The 23,604-nt window shown below is 35.4% G+C and overlaps 1 protein-coding gene across 26 annotated transcripts in view; it reads right to left on the bottom strand.

Moving 5' to 3' along the window:
* The window catches only part of LOC109057157 (neurexin-3a), a 270,223-nt gene that overhangs the window by 52,065 nt on the left and 194,554 nt on the right, over positions 1 to 23,604 (bottom strand). For all 26 annotated transcript variants that reach the window (XM_042742036.1, XM_042742019.1, XM_042742035.1 and 23 more), the window contains one exon: positions 12,017 to 12,198. In XM_042742036.1, the coding sequence (XP_042597970.1) occupies positions 12,017 to 12,198 (182 nt within the window). The remainder of the gene's footprint in view (positions 1 to 12,016; positions 12,199 to 23,604) is intronic.

Here is a 23,604-nt window from a genome sequence, read left to right on the forward strand (position 1 = left end):
AGTGTCACATGATCCTTCAGAAATCATTCTAATATGCTATTTTGCTGATTATTGTGAAAACATTTGAATGTTGAAAACACTGCTTCTTAAAATTCTTTGAAGAATAGAATGATCTAAACAACAGGATTTTGTAACAATGTAAAAGACTTTTGAAAATTCTATTTTTACTAAAGTTGTCATTTCCATGCTTAAAGCATTGTCTAAAAAGAGTTTACTTTTTAGATATTGGGGGAAATATCATAATTTCTGTGAAAAAAAAAAGTGTTGTCATGCATCATGCACTTAGATTATTTCTGTACAAACTAGTTACAGCATAACATCTGTATGGATCCAATTAGATATTTCCTACAGTATATAACGCCTTCCACACTCATATGGTGCACTAAAAAAGGTGTGCCGTTGTTTCCACCAAAGGTCTAGTATGCAGTTATGAACATACAGCATGTGATGCTTTTCTTAGATCTCCTCACAGCAACACCCCTTTTGTACTGTCTCTGATCAGCTTCTCACTCAAAGTGATGCTGGCACTGTGCCATAATTGGTTCCGCTGGACTTTATATCAATTGACATCATGTGAAGCCATTTAGGGCTGTCATTTTTCATTGGCTTGTCTGCAAACAAAATGGTCATTAGGGATAAGAACTACTCAATGTGATGTAGTGTACCTAACTTATGGATGCAGTGATTTGGTCGGTGATATAAGCATAAGACTGCGCCATGCTGGAGACAGAATTGTCTGACATCACCTGTCTCTCTAACCAGGACTGATAACCACTGAGTTAAGCACAAAAATGCATTCACTTTTGTGACTTGCAAATGAAGCAGTTAACAGTTGTAAGATAAAACCGATGATTAGAGAGCACCAGGTAGACTGACAGAGCTACTCAGTATGCAGATTTGCATACAATATTTGGAGTACATGCTAAAGTAATTATAATGATTTGAAGTGCTTTACAAAAAGATTAGCAAACACTCATTAACACTTTGATAAGATGGACAGCTCTCTCCATTCAACAAGCCAAGAAGCATCGCCGAGTAATCCAAACAAACAGCTGGAAATTACAAATTAGACAAAGTTTCTTTCTCATTAAAAGTGGAACTGATGTAACACAGCTTTCCAGTGTCACAATGCCACTTTTACGACCGCAGAATTCATTTACAAATCACTCTAGTTTAAAGGAGCATCTTTGAATTGACGAAGACTTGATCTTTAGCAGTGTAGTTCAATTAGCTTTCAAACAAAATATGGCAATAGCAACCCCAAGGTCACAGGTTTGATTCCCAGGGAACTGATAAAAATGTCTCCTTTGAATGCAATGTAAGTAGCTTTGGGTAAAGGTGCGTGCCAAATGCATAAATGTAAATGTGAAATGTCATTACAGCCCCTCATTATCACTTTTATACATGTGGGTAAAGCCAACCAAATTCCCACTCACCAACATAAAGCCGTTTAACTCAGCCGTGACCTGTTGGAATTCTCCAAGGTGCTTCACAGTCAGACTTCCCTATGATCCTTAACTGCTTTCATCTCTCTTCTCTTTGACTTTGACACAATAACTTTAAAAGACAGATTTGTACTGTAGGTCTTCAGTTGCACCACCCTGGATCATACATTTCACAACGCCTTTGGAGTGACTCCCTGAAAATCAGTGATAGAGCCGGTCCACACCATTTTTTGATTATCAGCCATCCAAGCTAGAGAATCAAGGCTTTTTCTCTACAAAAGGAGGAAAAGACTAAATATAACAGCCAGAGATTCGAAGTCCAAGAAGTGAAGCCTCTGGGCTTCAAGCATCAAAAATATTAGAAAGAACTCTTCAGGTTTATCTGCAATAACTTTTTACTTTGCCTCAACCCGGCTGTCAAAGAATTCAAAAGTCCACTCAAGGAAAAACTCGACATATAGAGCTGAAAACTAAAAGTATCCCTTTTTAGCCTAATTGTTAGTACATTTGAGTGGATAATACGAGTAGGTCATTTTAACCTGGCTGATAGCTACTAGGAATTGTTAGGTTGTTCTAAGACTGATTTCTCCTACTGTGGATTGTGGGAAATTTAGTTTCCAAAGCACTTAAAACTTTTTCCCCCCACAGGTCTTAAAATCACAGCAGGACTCAAATCACATGCATTACCTCAGAAATGAAAAGAAAAGGAAAAAACGGTCAGTGGCTTCACAGCATGCTGTAAACATGACTTTTTCCTCTGAGAACACTCAGCCGTAGTTATCTCAAATTATCCCTAGACAAAGCTACGCTTTGACTCTTTGAAACCCTACTTGTTCAGCAAATTTTATCATTTAATCACTGGACAAAACCATTTGGCACAGGACCAATCAAACTTTCCTCTTAACTACCGGCAGAAAGGATTTTATTGAGTTTCACAATCATTCAGAGAAAATGATGGTACCTTGCTGGCTGTGGCGATGAAACAGTCCCTTAGTTTTTTTTTTTTTTTTTTTTTTTTTAATTCAGAATGGCATTACTAAAAGCATTTTTCTTAAATACAAAAAGCAAATAAGCAAATGGAGAGGAATCACATGAATATTACATTGCATTTTCAGCAGACACTGATGGATGCATAAACAGTTGATGATTGGCTTTGGGCTAAATCCTGCAGAGAAATGTCGGGAAACAACGGTCTAGTGAATTGTTGAATATAATATGGATTTGATGCCCGCTGGCCACGAGCAACACTGTTGAAGTAGACGGGTGCACTTATCTATTTCTGTGAGGCATCTATAAATCAAAGCTGAATAAATCCCTCTGTAACTGCTTTTGTATTTACAGGACTGAAAAAGAAATATATATTGCCTTATGGTTGTGATTGTGTTATATACCACTATGAAGCATTATTAGATCATTTTGAAAATCATTTTTGGAGAAAGCACTGATAAAACAAGCAGAGTTCATAAGAGCAAAAATGAGGGGGAAAAAAACTCATATTCCTTTACATGTAAAGAAAAGAATCCAATCCAGCGCTGCCCATGTACTTTATTTTTTTGCATGTTTGTCACACATTAATGTTTCAGATCATCAAACAAATTTAAATATTATTAAAAGATAACACAAGTGAAAATATATATATATATATATATATATATATATATATATATATATCAGAAATCATTCTAATATGCTGAAATGATGCTCAAGGAACATTAATTTTAGGATTCTTTGATGAAAAATATATATATATATATATATATATATATATATATATATATATATATACATACACATATATATTGTCCTTTACTGTCACCCTTGATCATTTTAATGCATAAAAGTAATTTTATTACTTATTACTTATTCTTAAAAAAAAAAAAAAAAAAACTTAGTAATTCCAAACTTTTATTAGCATTTAAAAGTAATTAACTATGATCATTAATTGGCAATTCATGTCATTAATTTGAATTACCAATCAATTTATTTAAATATATTTAAACACACACACACACACACACACACACACACACATTATTTTTATTTATTTATTTATTTATTTATTTATTTATTTATACACAGAAAAACATGTGCTGTGGATAACACAGCTCCTCTCACCCCATCTGAAGGTACAGTTTGAGGGGGAGGTCAGTCCAGCTGAACACATTTCCTGTCTGATTTCTGTACAGACCCCCGGTTACTGAATTGCAGGGGAAGCAGTCAGACAGACTGCAATTTTTCCTAGAACATACAACTACCATGTTCATGCGGTGAATGCAATACGACACAATGAAGTACTTTTGGAAATAATACTTCCAGTCTCACCTCAGTAAATATAGAGGCTTACATGCAAAGAAGAAAAAAAATCCAATAGAAATGGCCTCAGCGTACTGACATGAGGCACCTGTGTCTTTCATGTGTGCCATCAAGGCAACTGGCCAGTTTATTTAGCTGGAGCGATTTTGATTCCTCATAAATCTGCTCATTTTGCTTGACAGCATATGCTGTGAGGAAAGTGGGTCATGTTGGGAAGGTCTGAGCTGAGTGGCAAGCCTGTCACAGATTAAAACATGTGGCTGGACAAAATAATGCAAATTCGTGCCCTGCGGCTGCCAGCTTTCTTTAATATGAGCTGTGTTTTTTTTAGGAGTCCTTCGAGAATTGCCAGAAAGATCGCTGGGGAAGATTTGCTACCATTATCATTAGCGGGAATACATTAATGCCGACTCTGTGCACTGTTTTCAGGTGGCCAGAGTAAAAGTGTGCATGTACCAATCAATGTCAAGGTTAATGAGACAACTAGAAAAAACAAAACAAAAAAATACTGGGAAGTGACTGAAATTTAACCCATTTTGAGCAAAACCCATGAGGAAGCGTCAATTTCCTCCTTGTTTATGCGTCTGAGTTTCCTAAACTGAGCCTTGAGGATCAATGCACTCTGATCGGAATGACCTTCCAGGGCATCTGCATTTTTTGTTCTCCATCTGCGTTCACATTATGCTCTATTTCAGACATGGCTAGCATTCATCTGCTTTCAACTGCTGGCCAGTTTAACGCAATTTCCAGATCAAAAATACCTTAGGGGGATTGCGTTACACCACTCTCATCCTCGCCTGTAGCCACGGCGGAGCCCGACAGTATGCTATCACAGAACCCAAATAAGGCATTAATTATAAACTGATTTGCTTTAGATTTGCTGATTTGAAAAAAGTGTGACTGTGTAGACATATATAATATAATATAATATAATATAATATAATATAAATATAATATAATATAATATAATACTGATTTGAAAAAAGTGTGACTGTGTAGATATAATATAATATAATATAATCTGAATTTGCTGTTCTCTTATTGTTTTTTTTTTTTGTTTTGTTTTGTTTTTGGACAGAGCATCTTTATAATATGAAGTGATATAGGTAATATAAAGTTAATAATATCTGTCACATGCTGAGGAAAAGTTATTAAATATAGACTTGCTACAGAATACATGTTTCAGACGTATATGGAATATTGATTTTCTACAAGAAAATGTACTATAACAAAGTCAATCCATTATTGTTAACCATTTTGTATGTATATGTATTTATTTTTGCTGTCTTATATTAGAATTATATTATGTTTTAGAACTTATAGTGTCAATAATAAAAAATAAAAAAAATCATCAAAATAAATCAAAATTATGGAACGAAATGTACTGCATACAGTATGTGCTTTAAGTTCTTAGAATATACTAATTGATTTGATTAATATACAATGCAAACGTATGCATATGTGGCAAATGGCCGTGTCATTTCTGATAATAAGAGAGTGATTATTTATAGAAGTGGCCAGGTGAAGGTTTAAGCTACAGGCCTGGAGTGTTTCGATTTTCAAACAACATTAGAAGGTAATATTAGACTCTGAAATATTGATTCATAACTCAGCAGTATCAGAGATTAAAGCTGGATTCTTTTGATGAGGTTGACTGTGAAAACAGAAACTCAGAAAGCATTTAGAACAGCCTCCTCTACGTCAAGTTCATTTATCCATCTGGGCTTTTTCACCACAATGACCACACATAGAGCAAAGGAGCTGATCAGAGCTGCCAAACCAGCTGTTAATCTTAAACTAGCACACACTGCTGAATGTGGCAGGTAAACTAAACAGCCATATAAGTGGGGAAAAGGTGTAGAAAATTGTGTTGCACCTGCATTCCTAAGCTACAGTTGGCATAAAGCCATGTGTGATTACGCTGTGATTAGCTCTAGTGATGAATTATGGAAAAAGGCTTCTGAAAAAATGAGTTATATAAGAGCAACAGCTTCCTATGATTTTATCCACTTCTGTTTCTAGCTTTTCAGCGAATAAACTGATTAATATTTGTGTCACGGCAAAATGAATTACTGTTTCTTAATATTTATTTAATTATTAATTATTTAGGTTTACTGATCAAATTATTTTCACACAAAACAAAAGCAGAAGACAACTTACTATAGAAATTGTATCTGAAAAGAAAAAAAAATCTGCTGAAGTTGGCTCTTTCCATGTATACTGTTTTCTCAGCACTGAGCATAAGTATAATGTAAGTATAAAGTAAGTATAAAGTAATATAGACAATATAAAGCTCATAATATCTGTCATATGCTGAGTAAAAGATAAATAAACATTAAATATAGTCTTGCAACAGAAGACAAATTTTGTTGTACATGGATTTTTTTTTTAAGAAATATACATACAGACTGTAAATTTTGGAATCACCTTTATATATAATTAACATAAATTAAATTATAAATATATAAAATTATACATTACATTGCATTTAGCACTATTCATTAAATATATCAAAAAATATATCAAATATATAAAAATAGCGGTAAACTCCAAAAAAGTCAAATATAACTCATTAAATGAACTTACTTTAAAATCTGTTTTTTTTTTTTTCGGTCATATAATGTACTCAGCAAAGCATTAGACTCAGATGCATTTTAATTGCAGTAAATGCAAACCTCATGAAAACCTGATGCAAATACCCAAAATGTCAATAGCAAACCATTTTAGAAGATTGATGGTCCAAACCTGAAAACTAGTTGCGTGAAGACGTCAATAAATTACCCAGTTACCTGCAACAAATTCCTCTGTGGATTTCTTCTGTATAAACAGGAACTAAATATTTGCATTTATAATATTTAGATGGAAAAAAGAGCCGCAGACCCCCCACAACCAGAGCGTTCCAGTTTAGTCATATCGCTTTTTCACGTCTTAAGAGTCTGTCAGAATGAAGTATATCCCCCCTCTCTTTGGTATATGAGCTGTAAATGGAACAAGCTGGGTAATTGTGCTCACTTTTCTCACTCAGAATCGTTCTGCACTTTAAGGCTGAATGGAAGTGGAGTGGAATGCTTGTGGCAGGGGCCATTCAGCGCAGGGAGGTTTGCAGGATTGGAAATCAACAGGCAATGTGTAGTTATGCTGCTCACTGATTAAAAGAGATCAACACCATTGATTTTCTGTTCACTTAAATCATTTTCTCTTATAGGATTTCAGTCAACAGCTTTGGTGGCAAAGACTGCTGGTGTCGGAGCCATTTATCCTTTCCCTCTTCTGTCGATATGTGGAAAGGGCCCAGCGACATAATTCAGTTAAAATGACTGGGCCATCATTGGACCATGTCATTTTAAGGCCCCTGTCTATTCGGCTAAAGCGCAAGTTTCTAAACCCGAAAAGACACTGGTTAACATTATTTAAAACAGCAAAAGCGAGCGTATTTTGCTTTGTAGGGGGTGAAAAAGACCTTTAAAGCAAATTAAAACATCCCGTCCACTCGTGTAGCGGTAATACAACATGGGGGCACAAGCAATTTGTAGAAACGCTTGGTTTTTTACCCTAATTACACACTTACTTCCAGCTGTGCAGCTGGTGGAGGGAAGCTATTTGCTCTTAATGAGTATCCAACGGTCTTACAAAAAAATACGTAATGCTATGCAGACGCTGCTGTTCGTATTAGGGAAGGAGTGAAATCCAAATGCATTTAACTTTAGTCATTCGAAACTTTCTATAAGTGTTTTACTCTTAAGGAAGACAGAGGAACAGAATGGCAATTTCAAATGAAGGTGTGATGAGTGTTACAATCAACCGGAACAGCAGGGACATCTTCACGAGAGTCTCTCCTCGCCTCTTCCTCTCTCTCCAACAGAAGACGTCTAAATTAAAGACATTTAGCAGACGCTCTTATACAGAGCGACAAAAGTGCATCATTCTCCCGTGTGAGACCGCCACGGTCAACAGATGGCAAACATGCTGGCACAAATGGTTTGCTGGTAGTAGGGAAACAATGGCTGTAAAAAGGCTAAATCTGTGTGTGTGTGTGTGTGTGTGTGTGTGTGTGTGTGTGTGTGTGTGTGTGTGTGTGTGTGTGTGTGTGTCATGAATGGTTTTATTATTGTCAAAATAATAATTCTACAAGGCATGACCCTATAGGAATGCACACAGGGTGTCAAAATGACTCATATTGAATTCATTGGTTTTCTACCGTGAAAAGGCAGCTGTTCAAATGTTCAAATTTTACTTGATTATACACAAATGTTTAAATGTTTCAGTAATGTTCATATGTTCACTTTATATTCAATAAAAAAAATTAAATTCAATATAAGTAATTATAACTATAACAAATGTGTTTTTATGTGAGAAATTTTTATTTGCTTGCAACTTTTAGCAGATATTCTATAGCTAAGATCATCGCAAACAGCATCAGCAGATCTCACACAAAACATTTTCACACTTCTGTCTACAGATTTTGGCAGATTTTAAACTCTTCCCTACTGAGGGAATGAGACCAGTACTAGTCAAAAGTTTGGAAACAAGGTTTGATGATATATGTATGCTATGAAATTTTGATGATGTGATGCATGCATGTATGATACGAAACAAAAGTGATTTTGATAATTATGTAATTTTTAACATGTAACTGACATAATATATGTAACTGTATATATCTATATGTAATAACATGTAACTGACAACACTGCAAACCACAAACTGTAATTCTTCTTGCTCTGTTCTGGTTTGAAACAACCACTTCACAATCCAGTCACTTTCTGATGGATAAAATCAAGCCCCACCCACCTTTACCTGTTTCACTGAAAAGTGTCACACTACAGAAGTAAAATAAGTTTAAAATGATGTTTTTTGTTTGACTTTGAGATTACAAGGGCTATGAAGTGAGGGTGTGACAAGACCTGTTATGATATTTGGATGAATGTGTCACATGGACAGAATACATGGCGAGAAGCAGATGGCATGTCTATATCTTCACTTCTTCTGACTGAAGACACATCAGATGACTTTAAAAGTGAGAACTGCAAAATTTACAGTGGACAGATGTTCCTTGCTTTGATGTGTGGAGATGCAAGAAGTACCAAGTTGTTAAAAGGACAGTTCAACTAAAAATAAAAACCCTGATATCATACCCGTATGAAAACCCTGATATCAAACCCTTTTGACTTTCTTTCTTCTGGTTTCCTTTTTTTTTTTTTTACATACAATAATTATACAATAAAAGTCAATGGGGGTGTTGTTGTTTTGGACCTCACTGGCTTTCAATGTATATTCAAAAACAGACTGAAAAAACTATTCAAAATATCTTCTTTTGTACTCCAAGTATAGAAAGAAAGTCACACAAGTTTGGAACAACGTGAGGGTGAGTACATGATGACAGAATATTCATTTTCCACGTGAACTATCCCTTTAAAACTCACAATGCAAAGTTCCCATACTTAGCCCAAGGTGATTAATAATGGTATGGTCATGAGATAGCATTTTAGTCTAAATTGTGATATTAATTTGACCCTGTTAGATTATATGGTTTGTTAAGGCTCAAGTTAAAATGATTCCATCACAGAGGTTGCCATTTCAGAGGTGGCATGTTTGAAGGGCAACAGCACTGACATTTCCCTTGTTGCCGAAAACTATCTAACAAGGTATTCCATGGTGTCACCAGCCACTCAGTTCAGAAGTGTAAGAGAGACAAGCGTTTACAGCTGAAAATAGCTCGCTCATTATCAGCGCTGAAGAAATGATTGGAGGGAGACTTCCATAATCAGCCCAAAATAAAACAGCAACATTGTGATCTGTTGTCACTTACTACTCTTCCCAAAGTTAGAGGCAAACATGATAAAGGTTTAAAATCATTTTAAAATGGATTTAGGTTCCAAGGACTAAACGTTTAGTGTTCAAATCTAAAAAGAGACCAAAGACGTAATGTGCCCTGTATAGTGTTCCAAATGCAAAGATTAATTCCACACCAGTACATGCTAATCAAAGGCAACTCCCAATAACTAGTTATGTAAGTTTCGAAACTGCCTATAAAATACAGCAGCTTAATTCCCTTTACTCTAGAGTTGTGCTCTAGATTTAGTTCATTTGGCAGAAGAGGCTTATTTCCATCAGCGCTACACTGCTATAATGGGGCGAGTGTGTACAAGTGTGTGTGTTCATGTGTGTCATAAAGGGTAAAGGCAGGGGGTGAGGGTTTAGTGAAATGCCCTTAGTTATATTGCCCATTACAGAGCCCCAAGAGTCCCAGTGGACCACCAACATAGGCCACAATAAAACTAGTGGACAGATGGAGATAGCCAGAGCAATATTCCCCATTCACATTCTGACAAAAAAAGATATCCAGTCCCCCATTAAACTACAAGGTCACTTGTTTATCTGCAAACGTAATAAGATACAACGTTTTGGTTTGTTTACTATCAGTTTCAATATGTCGCAGTAATCCATACTGTACAGTTAGAAACTTTCAGATATGTGTTGAACTGTTTATTAAATGAGGATTTTTTTTTAAAAGCATCAATAATTAACTACTTTTCCAGTAAGTTCAAAAGAGCAGTGTTTATTTAAAAATAAGGCTGTAACAATGTAAAAGTTTTTACAGTCATATTTATCTAAGATTTTGAATAATAATAAAAAATAAAAAAAAAACACACATATGAGTGTGTGCTTAGGTGTCTACATTTTTCGATATATATATTGTTTGTGGAGTATTAATAAAAAAAGGAAACACTCTAATGACCTCATTGCTCATTTAGGACCTAAAGACCCATTGGTGACAAACACTGTCTGAAAATTAATCCTTTTGTCTTTCAGTAAAGCAGGTTAATTACCAAACCAGCATCCATTACATGAGTGCTGAATTATTTACATTATGGACACATCCGGCCAAATAGAAGCTCTCACCAAGGATAAACTGTAGGAAAAAAACTCTGCTGGGCTTCCGTGTGGCGTACGTATTGATTTTTAATAATTTGAAAAGAACATTGTGCAGCTCAGCAAAATAAAACACACCACTTCTGAAGAAATTCACTGGTGATATGGCTGATCTGAGGAAAAGTTTTTTTTATTTCTTTTTTTTTATTTCTTTTTTTTTTTTTTTATAATGCAGCTGTGGAGTGACAAATTTCATTTTGTCACTGACACAATACAAAGATTAATGTAGAAGTAATACTGTGCAACTCAAAACAGAGCCGCCTGAGAGACATCATTATTCTTGGATTGATTATTTACAAGGACGTGCAACAGAAAGAAAAAGAAACCACCCACAAGGTATCCACTCACAGAGTTGTTGTGTTCTATGAAATGCACAGAACGCTAACACCATGTCGACACCCTAAATCTCTCCCATTATAATAAATGCAGCACTGACGCATACACTAGAAGCATATGTTGTGTTGCACTGAGATTGTCTATTTTTGAGATGCTGCAGCATTACTCCTACCACTTAATTACCCATGTCTGTATGAAAAAATGTATGCACTTATGAAATATCATTTCACTTTGAATTTTATTTGTAATGTATTCAAATCAATGCCTTTGGTTTATTAATTAAGGCTGTTAAAATAAGTATTTTATACACTCCAATGCTGCAGCTAAAAATACATTTAAGCAATAATATTGTGAAATACTATTACATTTTAAAAGATAATTTATCTCTCTGATAACAAAGATGAATTTTCAGCAGTTATTACTGCAGTCTTCAGTGTCACATGATTCTTTAGAAAATCATTCTAATATGCTGATTTGCTGCTTAAGAAATATTTCTTTTTATCATCAATGCTGAACACAGCTTTATATATATATATATATATATATATATATATATATATATATATATATATATATATATATATTAAGCTGTGTTCAGCATTGATGATAAAAAGAAATATTTCTTTTAATCATAATATATATATTATTGTGTAAACTGTGATCTTTTTTTCCAGGATTCTTTGATGAATACAAAGGTCATAAGAACCACATTTATTTGTGCACATTTTTGTGTAACTGTAAAAGTTTTGTCAATGTAATGCATGCATGCATGCTGAATAATGATTAAATAATTATAAATATATAAAATGCTGAAGTCATCATTAGCCTCATAGCTAATTACTGGTCACCCCAAATACTGGGCATCAGAAACACTCAGAAACTATACTGTGTGTTCTGGCTTTATTTATTAATTAAATAATTTATTTTTTGACCTTTAGGATTGAAATTTGTAGATGTGGCTGATCAGGTTAGAAGAAGCTCTGACTTACAATGTGGAGCATGAGGTAGTCTCCCAGGCCAGGGGCGCTGTCGATGCGGATCAGGATGCCATCCTTGAGTGAGGTGCTAAAGCCCACTGTCAGCCTGTCTGTACGGGTGCTCGGGCGCTCGTTGGCCGGCCAGTTAAAGGTTATGAGGCCTCCTCCTTTCCCAAAGATATATGTTGTTCCAGCTGGAAAACACAACAAGAGAATGCAAAGATTAGCTAGCATTACTGAGGGCTTGACACTAAATGCATTTCAACTGCAATACACAAATAATTTTTATGAAACTGTGTGTAGAAGAACCATTTAATTTGTTAAAATAAAAAAAAGAAAGTTTGAGCCTGATATCTTGAGACATTTTGCTACCATGAACCTTCAGCCAAAGTGAAATACAAATTGAAAAGGCCCATACATATACATCCACTTGTTTATACATATATTTAAAAATGCTGCCCTCCCTCCCCAACTTTATTCATTCTATTTCTAGACTTAAAAATGTACTGTAGACATAAGACATTTCACTCAGAAATTACTAGTAAATTAGGCACATCATTACAAAGAATGGCAAATAAACATTAAATTTAACATGAAATTCCAATGTAGAAAGACTGAAATATATTTTTATACACAACTTAAAAAAAAAAAATCATTTTAACAGTTTGCTTAGTGACATGAAATCCACTTAAATGTCATTCCAAATGCAGTAGAGAAAAACCAGCAAGATGAAAACCAAAATAACCCTACACATTGTCACATCCACAAACGCCGATAGTACAAGAACCAATGACAAGCCACTAAAATGTCCTCTTCAAGTTCCCCAACTAGGCCAAAGACTTTGAGAAAAGTCCTGACATTTTTAAGTTGTCAGCGGCTGCTCTTACCCGCATTCTGGTAGCACTAGAGATCGGATCTTAAGCATGAATAATGCTCACACCTGGGTCAGAAAAGTCATAATTCTTCAGGCTCATATTCTCAACAGAGCCTGCTGGAAAATGCTGTGACCTATCAAAGTTAAATATAACTCTTTCCAGGGAATAACAGCAGGAGCCTTTGATGAATGAATTTTGCTATTATCATGCATTATACGAGGGAAAAGGTAAACGTAAAAGGCTTCACCTGGAATGGAGGTAGGGCAATAATTCTTTCCGATTTGGCCAGCCGCATACTGAAACTCGGGGAATGGTGTTGCGGTAAACAAAAGCATTGTTGGGTAAACTGCAATTTCACAGGACTATTTGTTTTGGACAACAGTTGCGAGGGTGGGGAGGGGGTAGCCAATCTGTTGATTTTCCCCTTGCTTTCAACACTCTACCAACAAATGGCTGCATGTGCGGTAGGAAGGGGGACAGCTGGCAGAACTGCCCTCCACTCAAGGGGTCTGTCAAGTGGAACATCTGGCCCTGGAGCGGATCATGCACTCACACAATATATTGCCCCCTCCATCTCAGACATGCTGCCATTCGCAGTCCCTTTATGGCTCTCATTCTCAATTTGGGTAGTTGACTTCAGCGATTCTTTCCCACGACAGCTTGGCAAGTCATCGGGGCAGCAGCATCTATTATATAAGCAAGATACGGCCATATGTGTTGTGAAGTTATGATTTTGCCGTTACAGGCGACACATTCGTCATTAACTTCTGACAGATCACACCAATACACAATGGGAAGTCACAGCTGGAGATGCGATGGCGCCATAGGTGCAATCTTTTGCTCACGGACAAGACGGAACTGAACCTCATTTGCACTTACATGTGTCTGAGTTTGAATGAAAATTATTCAGAGGTAATGCATTTAATATTTTAAGCAGACGCATGAATTCTGTTGGTATTGCATTTTTACTCCAAAAGCACTTAAAGGTTATTATGTTTTTGTTTTTTTGAATGATTTGGAGGTGCTTTAGGCTTGCGGTGTTATGTCAGACATGTAATGACTGTGAGGCTTTTAAAACAATTAAGAAACCTAAGTGTGCCATTCCTTTCTGCATTTTGATGAGCTCCCCGATATTTGCCGTGATGTATTTCAGATTAAGACGTAAAAGGGAAATGCAGCGGAACACTTTCATAAAGAGGAAGTAGTGTCAACGGTTTACTCAAAAGCAGTGCATGCCTGCAGAATGTTCTTTAATAAATTAGCTGCCAGCTTCAAACAACCCAGCTAATGTGAATCTTAACCTGATAAGCATTCAAATGAGGACAGAACCCCAACAACAGAAAAAAGAAGAAGAAGGGAGTTACTGAGACACATTCTGTACAATGTATTTCTCAAAGCCTCAGGACTTTATTTTAGGATTTCAAGCACCAATGGTTGCCTTGGTTAAAATTTTCCATTAAGTAAAAGGGTGGTATCCCCTCAAATTGAGGGTGTTCTACCTTTCATGGATAGTCTTCCAGTGACCTAGAGTACATTGACTGAATTATCAATAACCAGTCAATTATTTTGCAAAGCAAAATGGAAACTTTTCCCAAAATGTACGTGTATTGCAATGTGCTATGTGTATTTTTGTCTGTATGGCTGATGTGAATATGTTATTGAAACCTTTTAAAGTACCAAAAACACAACACATGTCTGGGAATCTGAATATGAAACAATGTTTTGCAACTCAGGGACTGCATGTCAAACTACACTGCAGGTCCCAACCCCAAAATAGTACTAATTAAATATTAAATACACTTTAAATGTCACATTTTGAAATCATAACTCGAATAAATACAATGCTCTACCTTATCTGAATTTAAAATCCATATAATTAGAATTAATGATTGATTGTAAAATTAAGACTGAGAGAAATACCCATGGCATCTCACACTTAAATAATAAAATTATTTGTATATTTGGTCAAATTATAGGAAAACACTAGGTAATTACACGATTTATTAGTATTTATTATATTAGTATTAAATTAGTAGTCAATATAATTACTAGGTGAAATGTACACTATATATATCTGTGCATGTACAGCTCTGGGCCGGGTTTCCCGATAACGATTGATCTTAGTGCTTAAGAGCGTTTTCTACGAGTAATTTTATGATCGTTCATTATTGTTTCATGTGCGTTTCCCAAAAATTGACTTTACGCAATTGCACGTAGCTGTGCTTTAAGTGCTACTTAGGAGTCGCTATCCGTTTGTCAAGTGCTGAAATGTCACTTCATAGAATGGCTCGTAATTGTAGTAGCCTACTACACGCTCATTTATTGAAATGTTAACCTAATGATGCGTTCCAGACAGCTCGAATATAATATAATATAATATAATATAATATAATATAATATAATATAATATAATATAATAAAGTATATTTGAAGAGACTTTATTGCAGGCCCAAGATGGCTGCACGTCAGTAAGTCATTGACAGTTTATTTATTTATTTATTTATTTATTTATTTTTTTTTTTTTTTTTTTTTTTTATTTGTTTGTTTATTTCTTTTTTATTTTGACTTTGATTTGTGTTTTGTTTATTTATTTTTTTTTTTTTTTTCTTTTTTTTTGTTCAGTCATTTAATTTAGATGTGTCTTTGTATTTTTTGCTTTCAGCCCTATTTAATTATTTCATTTATAAATTCAAATTTAACTATAATCACATGAATAAAGCATTTGAATAAAGTTAAAGGTGTAATCTGCCGAATGTCCTGCAGGTGACTGCATAAATCTGTCTTCTTACAATGCACTTAGGGCTTTACGATTACTCCAGAGCACTCGTAGATCTACGATGATTTTCAAGTGCTACTTAAGTTACGATTATTTTGGGAAACAGACCGTAATATTAAGATCAGTCGTACGATCGTTTTTTATGAACTTCTTAGGCTTACGAAGCTTTTGGGAAACTCAGCCCAGGACCGTATAACCACTCATAAGGGTCTTTTTTTTTTTTTTTTTTTTTTTTTTTTTAATTGAGGTTTACAAATCACCTGAAAGCTGCACAAATAAGCTTTCCAATGATGTATGGTTTGATGTATAGGACAATATTTGTCTGAGATACAACTATTTGAAAATCTGGAATCTGATGGTGCAAAACATTTTCAATATTGAGAAAATCACCTTTAAAGTTGTCCAAATGATGTTCTTAGCAATACATATTACTAATCAAAAATGAAAATTTGACATATTTATGGTACAAAATGTCTTCATGGAATATCTTTACTTAATATCCTAATGATTTCTGGCATAAAAGAAAAATCAGTAATTTTGACCCATACAATTTATCCATACAGACTCATGCTACTTATGGCTGGTTTTGTGGTCCAGGGTCACATATCAGTTGTGGTATTCATTCATTCATTCATTCATTCATTCATTCATTTAACCAGTTCATTCAAATAAACTGAATCATTTAGGAATGAAAGAAATGACTGAGTGAATAATTGAATCATTCATTCAACCATTTCGCTGATTCAAAACAAACGAACTGACCATCTTTATGAATGAGTTATCAGTTCATTCACTCAACCGATTGGTTCAAAAATGCTGAATTTTTAATTAATCAATGAATGTATTATTTTCATCAGCTAATTCATTCTAATATTACTTTAATTCTGCTTTAAAAATGTTTTTTTTTTTTTTTTTTTTTTTTTTGAGAAGACCACATAAATGAACTTGACGACACCTTGAAAGACAACAATACTTAATTAATTTAGGGGAAATTTACTCTATTTGGTTATAAAGTGTGTAACCCCAGAAAAAAAAAAACACTCTGATCTGATCTGATCTCATCTCAGCTTTGACACTCTTATCATCACAAAGGACCTTTGAGACATGCTGGTTACAGCGATAAGACACACATGATGAAAAGTTCATGCAGTGTGTCACGTTGCGAAGAGCGCAGCCTTCATCCGCTGCATTAAAACTGCAAAAAGAAGCCTGTTACTAGACAGTGGCAAGACAGCAAAAAGAATGGTGCTTCTTCCATGTGTCAGCATGCAAGGTGGAAGTTCAAAGACCTGTCGCACGATCATGCATACGATCATAATGTAAGAGAAAATTAAATGCCTGCGCTCAATACGTGATTCATCCGCACCTGTTCTATTGATATAACGTAAGTGAGAAATGGAAATAGGACTGCTGAGCTTCATTCCCCCAAATTTGACTGTAAGATGTGAACACTCAAAAGCTCAATTTGATCACGTACATCCCAGTCCTTCTTTTTCAGCCCAAACACCATGCACGTGCAAAAATTGTTTGCCTGTACACACAGAGCTGTAATATCTGAAATAGAGTATTTTAAGCAGTCAGGCACTGTGCTAGAATGATCCCAAGAGTCAACAGTATAGAGCTGCTCTCATGACGAGTGTCGGGAGGTTTAAAGTCTATCAGCTCAGCAATTGGTTCTGAGCTTCTTAGATAAGGAGGCGATTAGAAAAGCGAGCAGGTAGAAGTCGTGTCTGTTCCAAACTTGAATGCAAGTCGCTGTGAAGTTCTAGACTCACATTTAGCAGATTTCTGATTTCGATTACAATGACAAAGGCAGCGAGAGCAGATATATGTCACATACTCGGCAGATTCAGTAACTTGTGAGCTTTCGTTCTGGATTGGATCTTTAATTTAACTAGCAAATGAGGAGTAATGCTCACAGCATGAAACCCAGAGAAGATATGTGGGTTGAATAAACCCATTTCCGCCAGTGGGGCACTTGGGAAACTGCATGAATAATATTTATATTCTTTCTTTTTTAAGTGCAAGTATGATGCGACTGGCCTCATCACTTCTTCGTGAATGTTTCTGTAAAAGCATCAGAGTTTGAGGAGGGAGACAGATGGGCAGACTTAACTGTGGAGTACAATCAAAGATCAAACGACACAATGTGGAGCTTAAGAGAGGGAAAATGCTACACTGGAAACGAGATGGCATTTTGATAAGTTTCTTTTCAGCCCCCCCTTCTCAAACCCCCCCATCATTTTCCCAACCACTGCACCAAAGCTTATTTTGAGCATGTTTACCTACTCGAGAGAATCTTTTTCGTTCAATCAGGGAGAGGGGTTGCTCAGGCCGTACTGCTTGGCAGTCTTGTCTTTCCCCGGAGAGCAAAATTCAATAGAGGTAATCATTACTGTGAAGACCTGGACTGCCAACCAAAAACGGCAGAATAAAAAGATAAAAGTCTCATCAACACAACAAGAACAAATAAAAATGCAAATCACAATCAGGGAAGGAAACTGAAATGAGAAAACAATTAGAAAAAGAACTGTCTTGCTTAATAACTGTCTAGTTTTCCTCCTAATGTAAGAGCGTAGGAGGGTTGACAAAATGCTTATACACAAAATCTCATTACCTTTATCGGGATAAAGGATGTGAATAATATTCCTACTCTCAAATTTCAAACAGTTTTTTTGTATGATTGCTAATGTATATACTTTTGGCAGTACTAGCATTTCTAAATTATTTTCATTGGTCAAACAAAGAGAAAAACCCCACCCCAAATTAACACCACTGGTTTCAACACTGTCTCAGTTAACATTTATAAACATTATTCAACTAGTGTTATTTTAATATTTATATACTATTAAAGAACTTGCTTTTATTTCTATATATTCATTTTATAGTTTTAATTTTATTAATTTATGTTTCAGTTAAATTTTAGTAATTAAGTAATTAATAAGTAATTAATTGAGTAATTAATAGATGGATATTTCATATATATACAGTTTTAAGATCAAACAAAAATTATGACGATTCAGAAGTGAAATATCAGATAGCATATTAACAATGAGCTGTTTGCACCACTGCATAGTGGCCGGCACACTTTTCCACAGAACAAATCTGGCTTGTTACATCTCCAAATTCCATTCTCCCTCTCATTTCCTGTGCTCTCTCAACAAAAGGCCAAAAAATATATCAGAGCGCTATGAATATTTGGCATCCACAGCAGCTTCTCTGATATCCCAGTCCAAATTTACAACTGTTTGCATTGTTCGCTTCCCCATCATTCCTCTTCATCTGTGAAAAATCAGACAGTTGCTTTGGGAGATTAACAGATTTTAAACTAATTAAACTCTGCGCAGGAATTGTGCCAATCGCAGAGCGCTTACCTCATTTGAGAGCATATTGCTCCGAAATAGAACAGAACATAGGAGCCAAGATTTGCCATTTCAGCCTGCAGCAATTTTTTTTAATTGACAACGATAATGGCATCTTAAAAAAAATAAAAAATCGATATGTTTGCTTATGGATTGTTTCAGAGACATGCAAACTCGACAAGCACGGAAGGATAATCATTACAACACACAGCATATTGATTCCCTATTCACTAGAGCTGGAAGATTAGTAGATGTATTTGTAATGTGGCTGAGTGGCAAGCTTTATGAATTACTTCTATTCGACAAATGAGAAGCATCATAATTACAGAGAATGACTGATGACTTAGCTTTAAGCACAGTTCTCTCGCACCGATAGCCTCCGTAGCATTTGTTACAAGATGGCACAGAGTAACTACTGTGTTGTTTTGATTTGATTTACTAGTTTGCCATTCTGTTATTAAAGAAATAGTTCACTCGAATATGAACATTTTGCCATCATTTACCCACTCATATGTAATCCCTAGAATCACTAGAAAAGTGTCTTAAAAGTAGTCAGTAAAGCTATATTCCAACTCTTCTCAAGTCATATGATAGTTTAACATGACTGAAACAAGTCAGTGAATTGAATTCAAGAACTAAGATCAATCTGGCTGGAATCTGGCTGGAATAAGAATGGACTGAATTATGATTCAAAGACAACACAGGTAGTGCATTCTGGAAAATGAAGCATTCTTTTACTGCCATCCATTGAAGTTAATCATGACAAAAAAAAAAAAAAAGCATGTATCATTTGATCAAATCATCATATTATATTATTATATAAAATACAATTTTAACATATCAAAAAAAAAAAAAAATCTATAGGCTATTCAATGTTTATATTAACATTTTACCACATCATATAATAAAATATTAAGAATTTTCAAATTAAATATGAATATGATAAAAGAAATAGCTCTAATTTCACACACTGATCTGTGATAAAATATTAACATTACATAATATTCAATTTATTTTATATTAATATTAATATTAATATGAAATGTTAATATATTAATATTAGAAATATTTGCACTATAGTAATTGTTTATGATATTAATTTGATCATAATAACTACAAAATATATAATCTAAATATGAATTTACATAAGGATATAATTTCAAACATGGATATATGATAAAACATTCATTAAAAATTAATTTATTTGTATATTGTTTTAATATAAAATATTAACAACAATATTTTTTTTATTATAACTTTTTATCATTTTAATATAATCATTGTTGTTGTTTCTTACATTTATATAGATATATGATATAATATGATAAAAGGAAACTTTATTTAGCTTATACATTTTATTAGTTTATCATTATCATTCTTAAATGAACCATTCAGATTTCAAAAGATTATTTGAAAAGATCAGACTTACAAGAATGATTCATTCATGAATTGACATCAATACTTTTTAAACAGTGAAGAGAATTCAGTGAATAACGCCAAATTATTTCTGTTTCTTACCCAAAGCTATCACATGGCTTTCAGTAAACTTGAAATAAAATCATATATGCCACTTTTATGGTACATTTACAGTATGGTAGAGTGACCAAATGTGCCATTTTCCCAGGACAGGTCCTGGACAGGATTTCTATATTGCCTAAGATATCCAGGTTTTGGCTTCGGTTTCCTGTTTTCATACTTAATGAAGGTAATGATCGTTTGACCAATAATATGCAGACATTGTACGTAATCGACCAATCGTGGTGCGTGAGAAGGTGGGATCTACAGAGAACAGTCAAAGCGATGCAAATACATTAGTGTTCAACTTAAAGCAGCACTGAGCATACCAATTGGTGTATGACATCAAAGTATCGTGAGAGCGATTCAAAAGCACAAGAAGCCGTCTGCTCTCTAGAGCTCTCAGGGTATACTTTGTCATACAACAATTGGTCTGCGCAGCACAAACAAAGCCAAAACGTGGATATTTTAGGCAATATAGAAATCCTGGCCAAGACGTGTCCTGGGAAAATGGCACGTTTGGTCACCGTAACTGATGGTGCTTTTGCAGTTTTGCTTGAAAGCTTTGGTCTGTGTTCATTATGACTTGGAACAACATGAGGACTAGCAAATGACTGATTGTCTTCATTTTTGCCCATCAATTTTTATGTTTTATCCATAAGAGAGAACAACAAGTAAGATGCTCGCTCTGATTGAGATTAAAATAGTCTTTTGGTTAGATGCTTCTAAACAGTTGTTTTTGTGTCTCTGCTGTAACTAAATTGCAGCATGAAACTACATTTGAAAGAATTGTCTTTTCATGTGAGGAAAAGACTGGGTGGTAAACTCCTCAGAAAGTTCGAATTTTTCATTTTAACATAATGTGGCCTTCAAAGTCCAGAGAAAACAATGGAAATAAAATATGCAGCCAAGCCACAGCAGTAAACCGTGTCTCCCTCACCGTTACCATTTCCTGTGCTCCCCAGTTGTCTGACACTGACTGTTCACTAGGATAATTGGCCATTACTTCTACTTTTGTGTTTAGAGTCCCACTCTCCGAGATTTCCTAAGGTTATATTATGACAAATTATCCAATTTGCTCCACACTTTAGTAAGTGGCATTAAGCCAGCCATGGTAATAGGTTAAAATCTTTTTAGATTTATTTCTCTATGGCATAAGAAAAAAAGACACTATATATACTTATATAGTCCACATAAAATTTTCATGCTGGTCATTTACGTGGACTATATTGGATTTGTAAATGCATAAATACCTCAATACTACATAGGGGGTATATGTCGGGCTGTCTCATCCTCTAATGTGTTGTTTTGTACACCGTGACACATATTGTCGGTGCCTAATGGTTATATGCTCCAAAGCCTTCCTCCTTAATGTCCAATAAATTCTTGTTATTCTTCCCGGCTGGTGTTTCCACCTTGTTGTCATGACAACAACCTCTTCACTGTCCACTGCTGGTAGGAACATGATATAGTTATTGCGGGAGAAGTTCTTGAACTTTACAATCATTGGCAGTCTTCGGTCGAGTCCCTCCGGTCTCAGTGCGGGTATTGTGTGAGTGCTTCACTATTTACGACTCTAATTACACATAACTCTCTCTCTGGAATTTCCTTTTATCCATCTTCCCCTCCTTTAATTTGGCCAAAACGCACAAAGTTTAACTTTGATCAGGGCTTTGTGGTTTGAGAGTTTAGTTGAGGGAGTTTAGAAAGTTCAGATACCACACAGCTGACCTCATCCAGGCAAAGATATGTGATCTCTTTGTAGAGCTGGCTTTGAATGGCTGGAGATGTCGTCCAATTAAACAAATGGAGGCGCTCACGGGGGCTCTGATTGGAGATAAACGCCTTGATGTGGAAGATAAATGCTTAGGAACGCATATCCATGGATACAGGCTTTCAGTGGAAGGAACGACAATGAGCTTTCAATTCACAATGAAGTTTTAGACTCAAATCTCTCTTTCAAGTCCGTTCAGTCCATCCATGTCATGGCATGCTGACTGAACTCTAGCATTCCTATGGTTTCAGATGCTGACATTCAGAAAGTGTAAAACTTTTAAAGTTGATACAAAGAAACTCTACGAAAAGGTCTATTAGAAAGGGAAGAAGGGCAGGTCAGGCCAGGACTGGAGAACGTAGTTCCTTTAAACTTTCATGAGTTGGAATTTATATTGATTTGTTCAGTCAAGAAGAATTTGAATTGTCTGTCCGTCCATCCGTCCGTCTATCTACTGTATCTATCTTTCCATCCATCTACTGTATCTAAGTAGGTGGTATAGTAATTAATTATATAAAGCTACTGTTTTATCTCTTTGGCCAGATATGCACCTACAACTTCTCCACCCAACAGGAAAACAAAACAACCTTAAGCTTTTATGACCTTTATCTCACACATAAGATAACGTCCTACACAGCATCAACACTGCGGACACACACAACTTGGCTAGCATGTATGATTCATGCAACTGTTTGCCCCACGACGGTACAGTACACGCTCAATAATCAAGTCAGGCCTTTGCAGTCTGACTTCAGACAGAACCGCACAAACAACCCGAGTTATCTGAAGGCATGAGAGACCTCATAGATTGCAGGATACCTACAGAATGTGATAACACGCTTGGAGAGGGGGGCAGTAAACAAAATTTTGAGTATCCTCAATCAAAGCCGACAAACAAAAAAGCAGCGAAAGAAAACAAAGCACCAATAGATCTCCAGAAAGCATCAAAATGCTCTAGTTATCATCAGTGTTGCAGGTATCCGCAGTGCTGTTTAATACTGGAAGTACAAAGAACGCTGGACTCTGGAGGCCCCGTCAAGCAGGTTGAGCTCAAAGAGGAATGCTCTTTTCTAACAGTGCCCTTTCCATCTCCCACTCTTTCTTTCTTTTTTTCTTTCTTTCTTTCTTTCTTTCTTTCTTTCTTTCACACTGTCTTCCCCTCTCTCTGCTAGCCACGCGCTTTAGCACATGCCTCTTATCGCATTAGCTGCCTCAGAACGAGGCAGAGAGCAGGCCAGAGAAGGCAGAACGTGGGAGCTCCTGATAGCACTCTCTTTGTTGTTCTGTCTCTCCTCCTA

The sequence above is a fragment of the Cyprinus carpio genome, chromosome B17 (genome assembly GCF_018340385.1).
Source record: "Cyprinus carpio isolate SPL01 chromosome B17, ASM1834038v1, whole genome shotgun sequence".
NCBI lineage: Eukaryota > Metazoa > Chordata > Actinopteri > Cypriniformes > Cyprinidae > Cyprinus > Cyprinus carpio.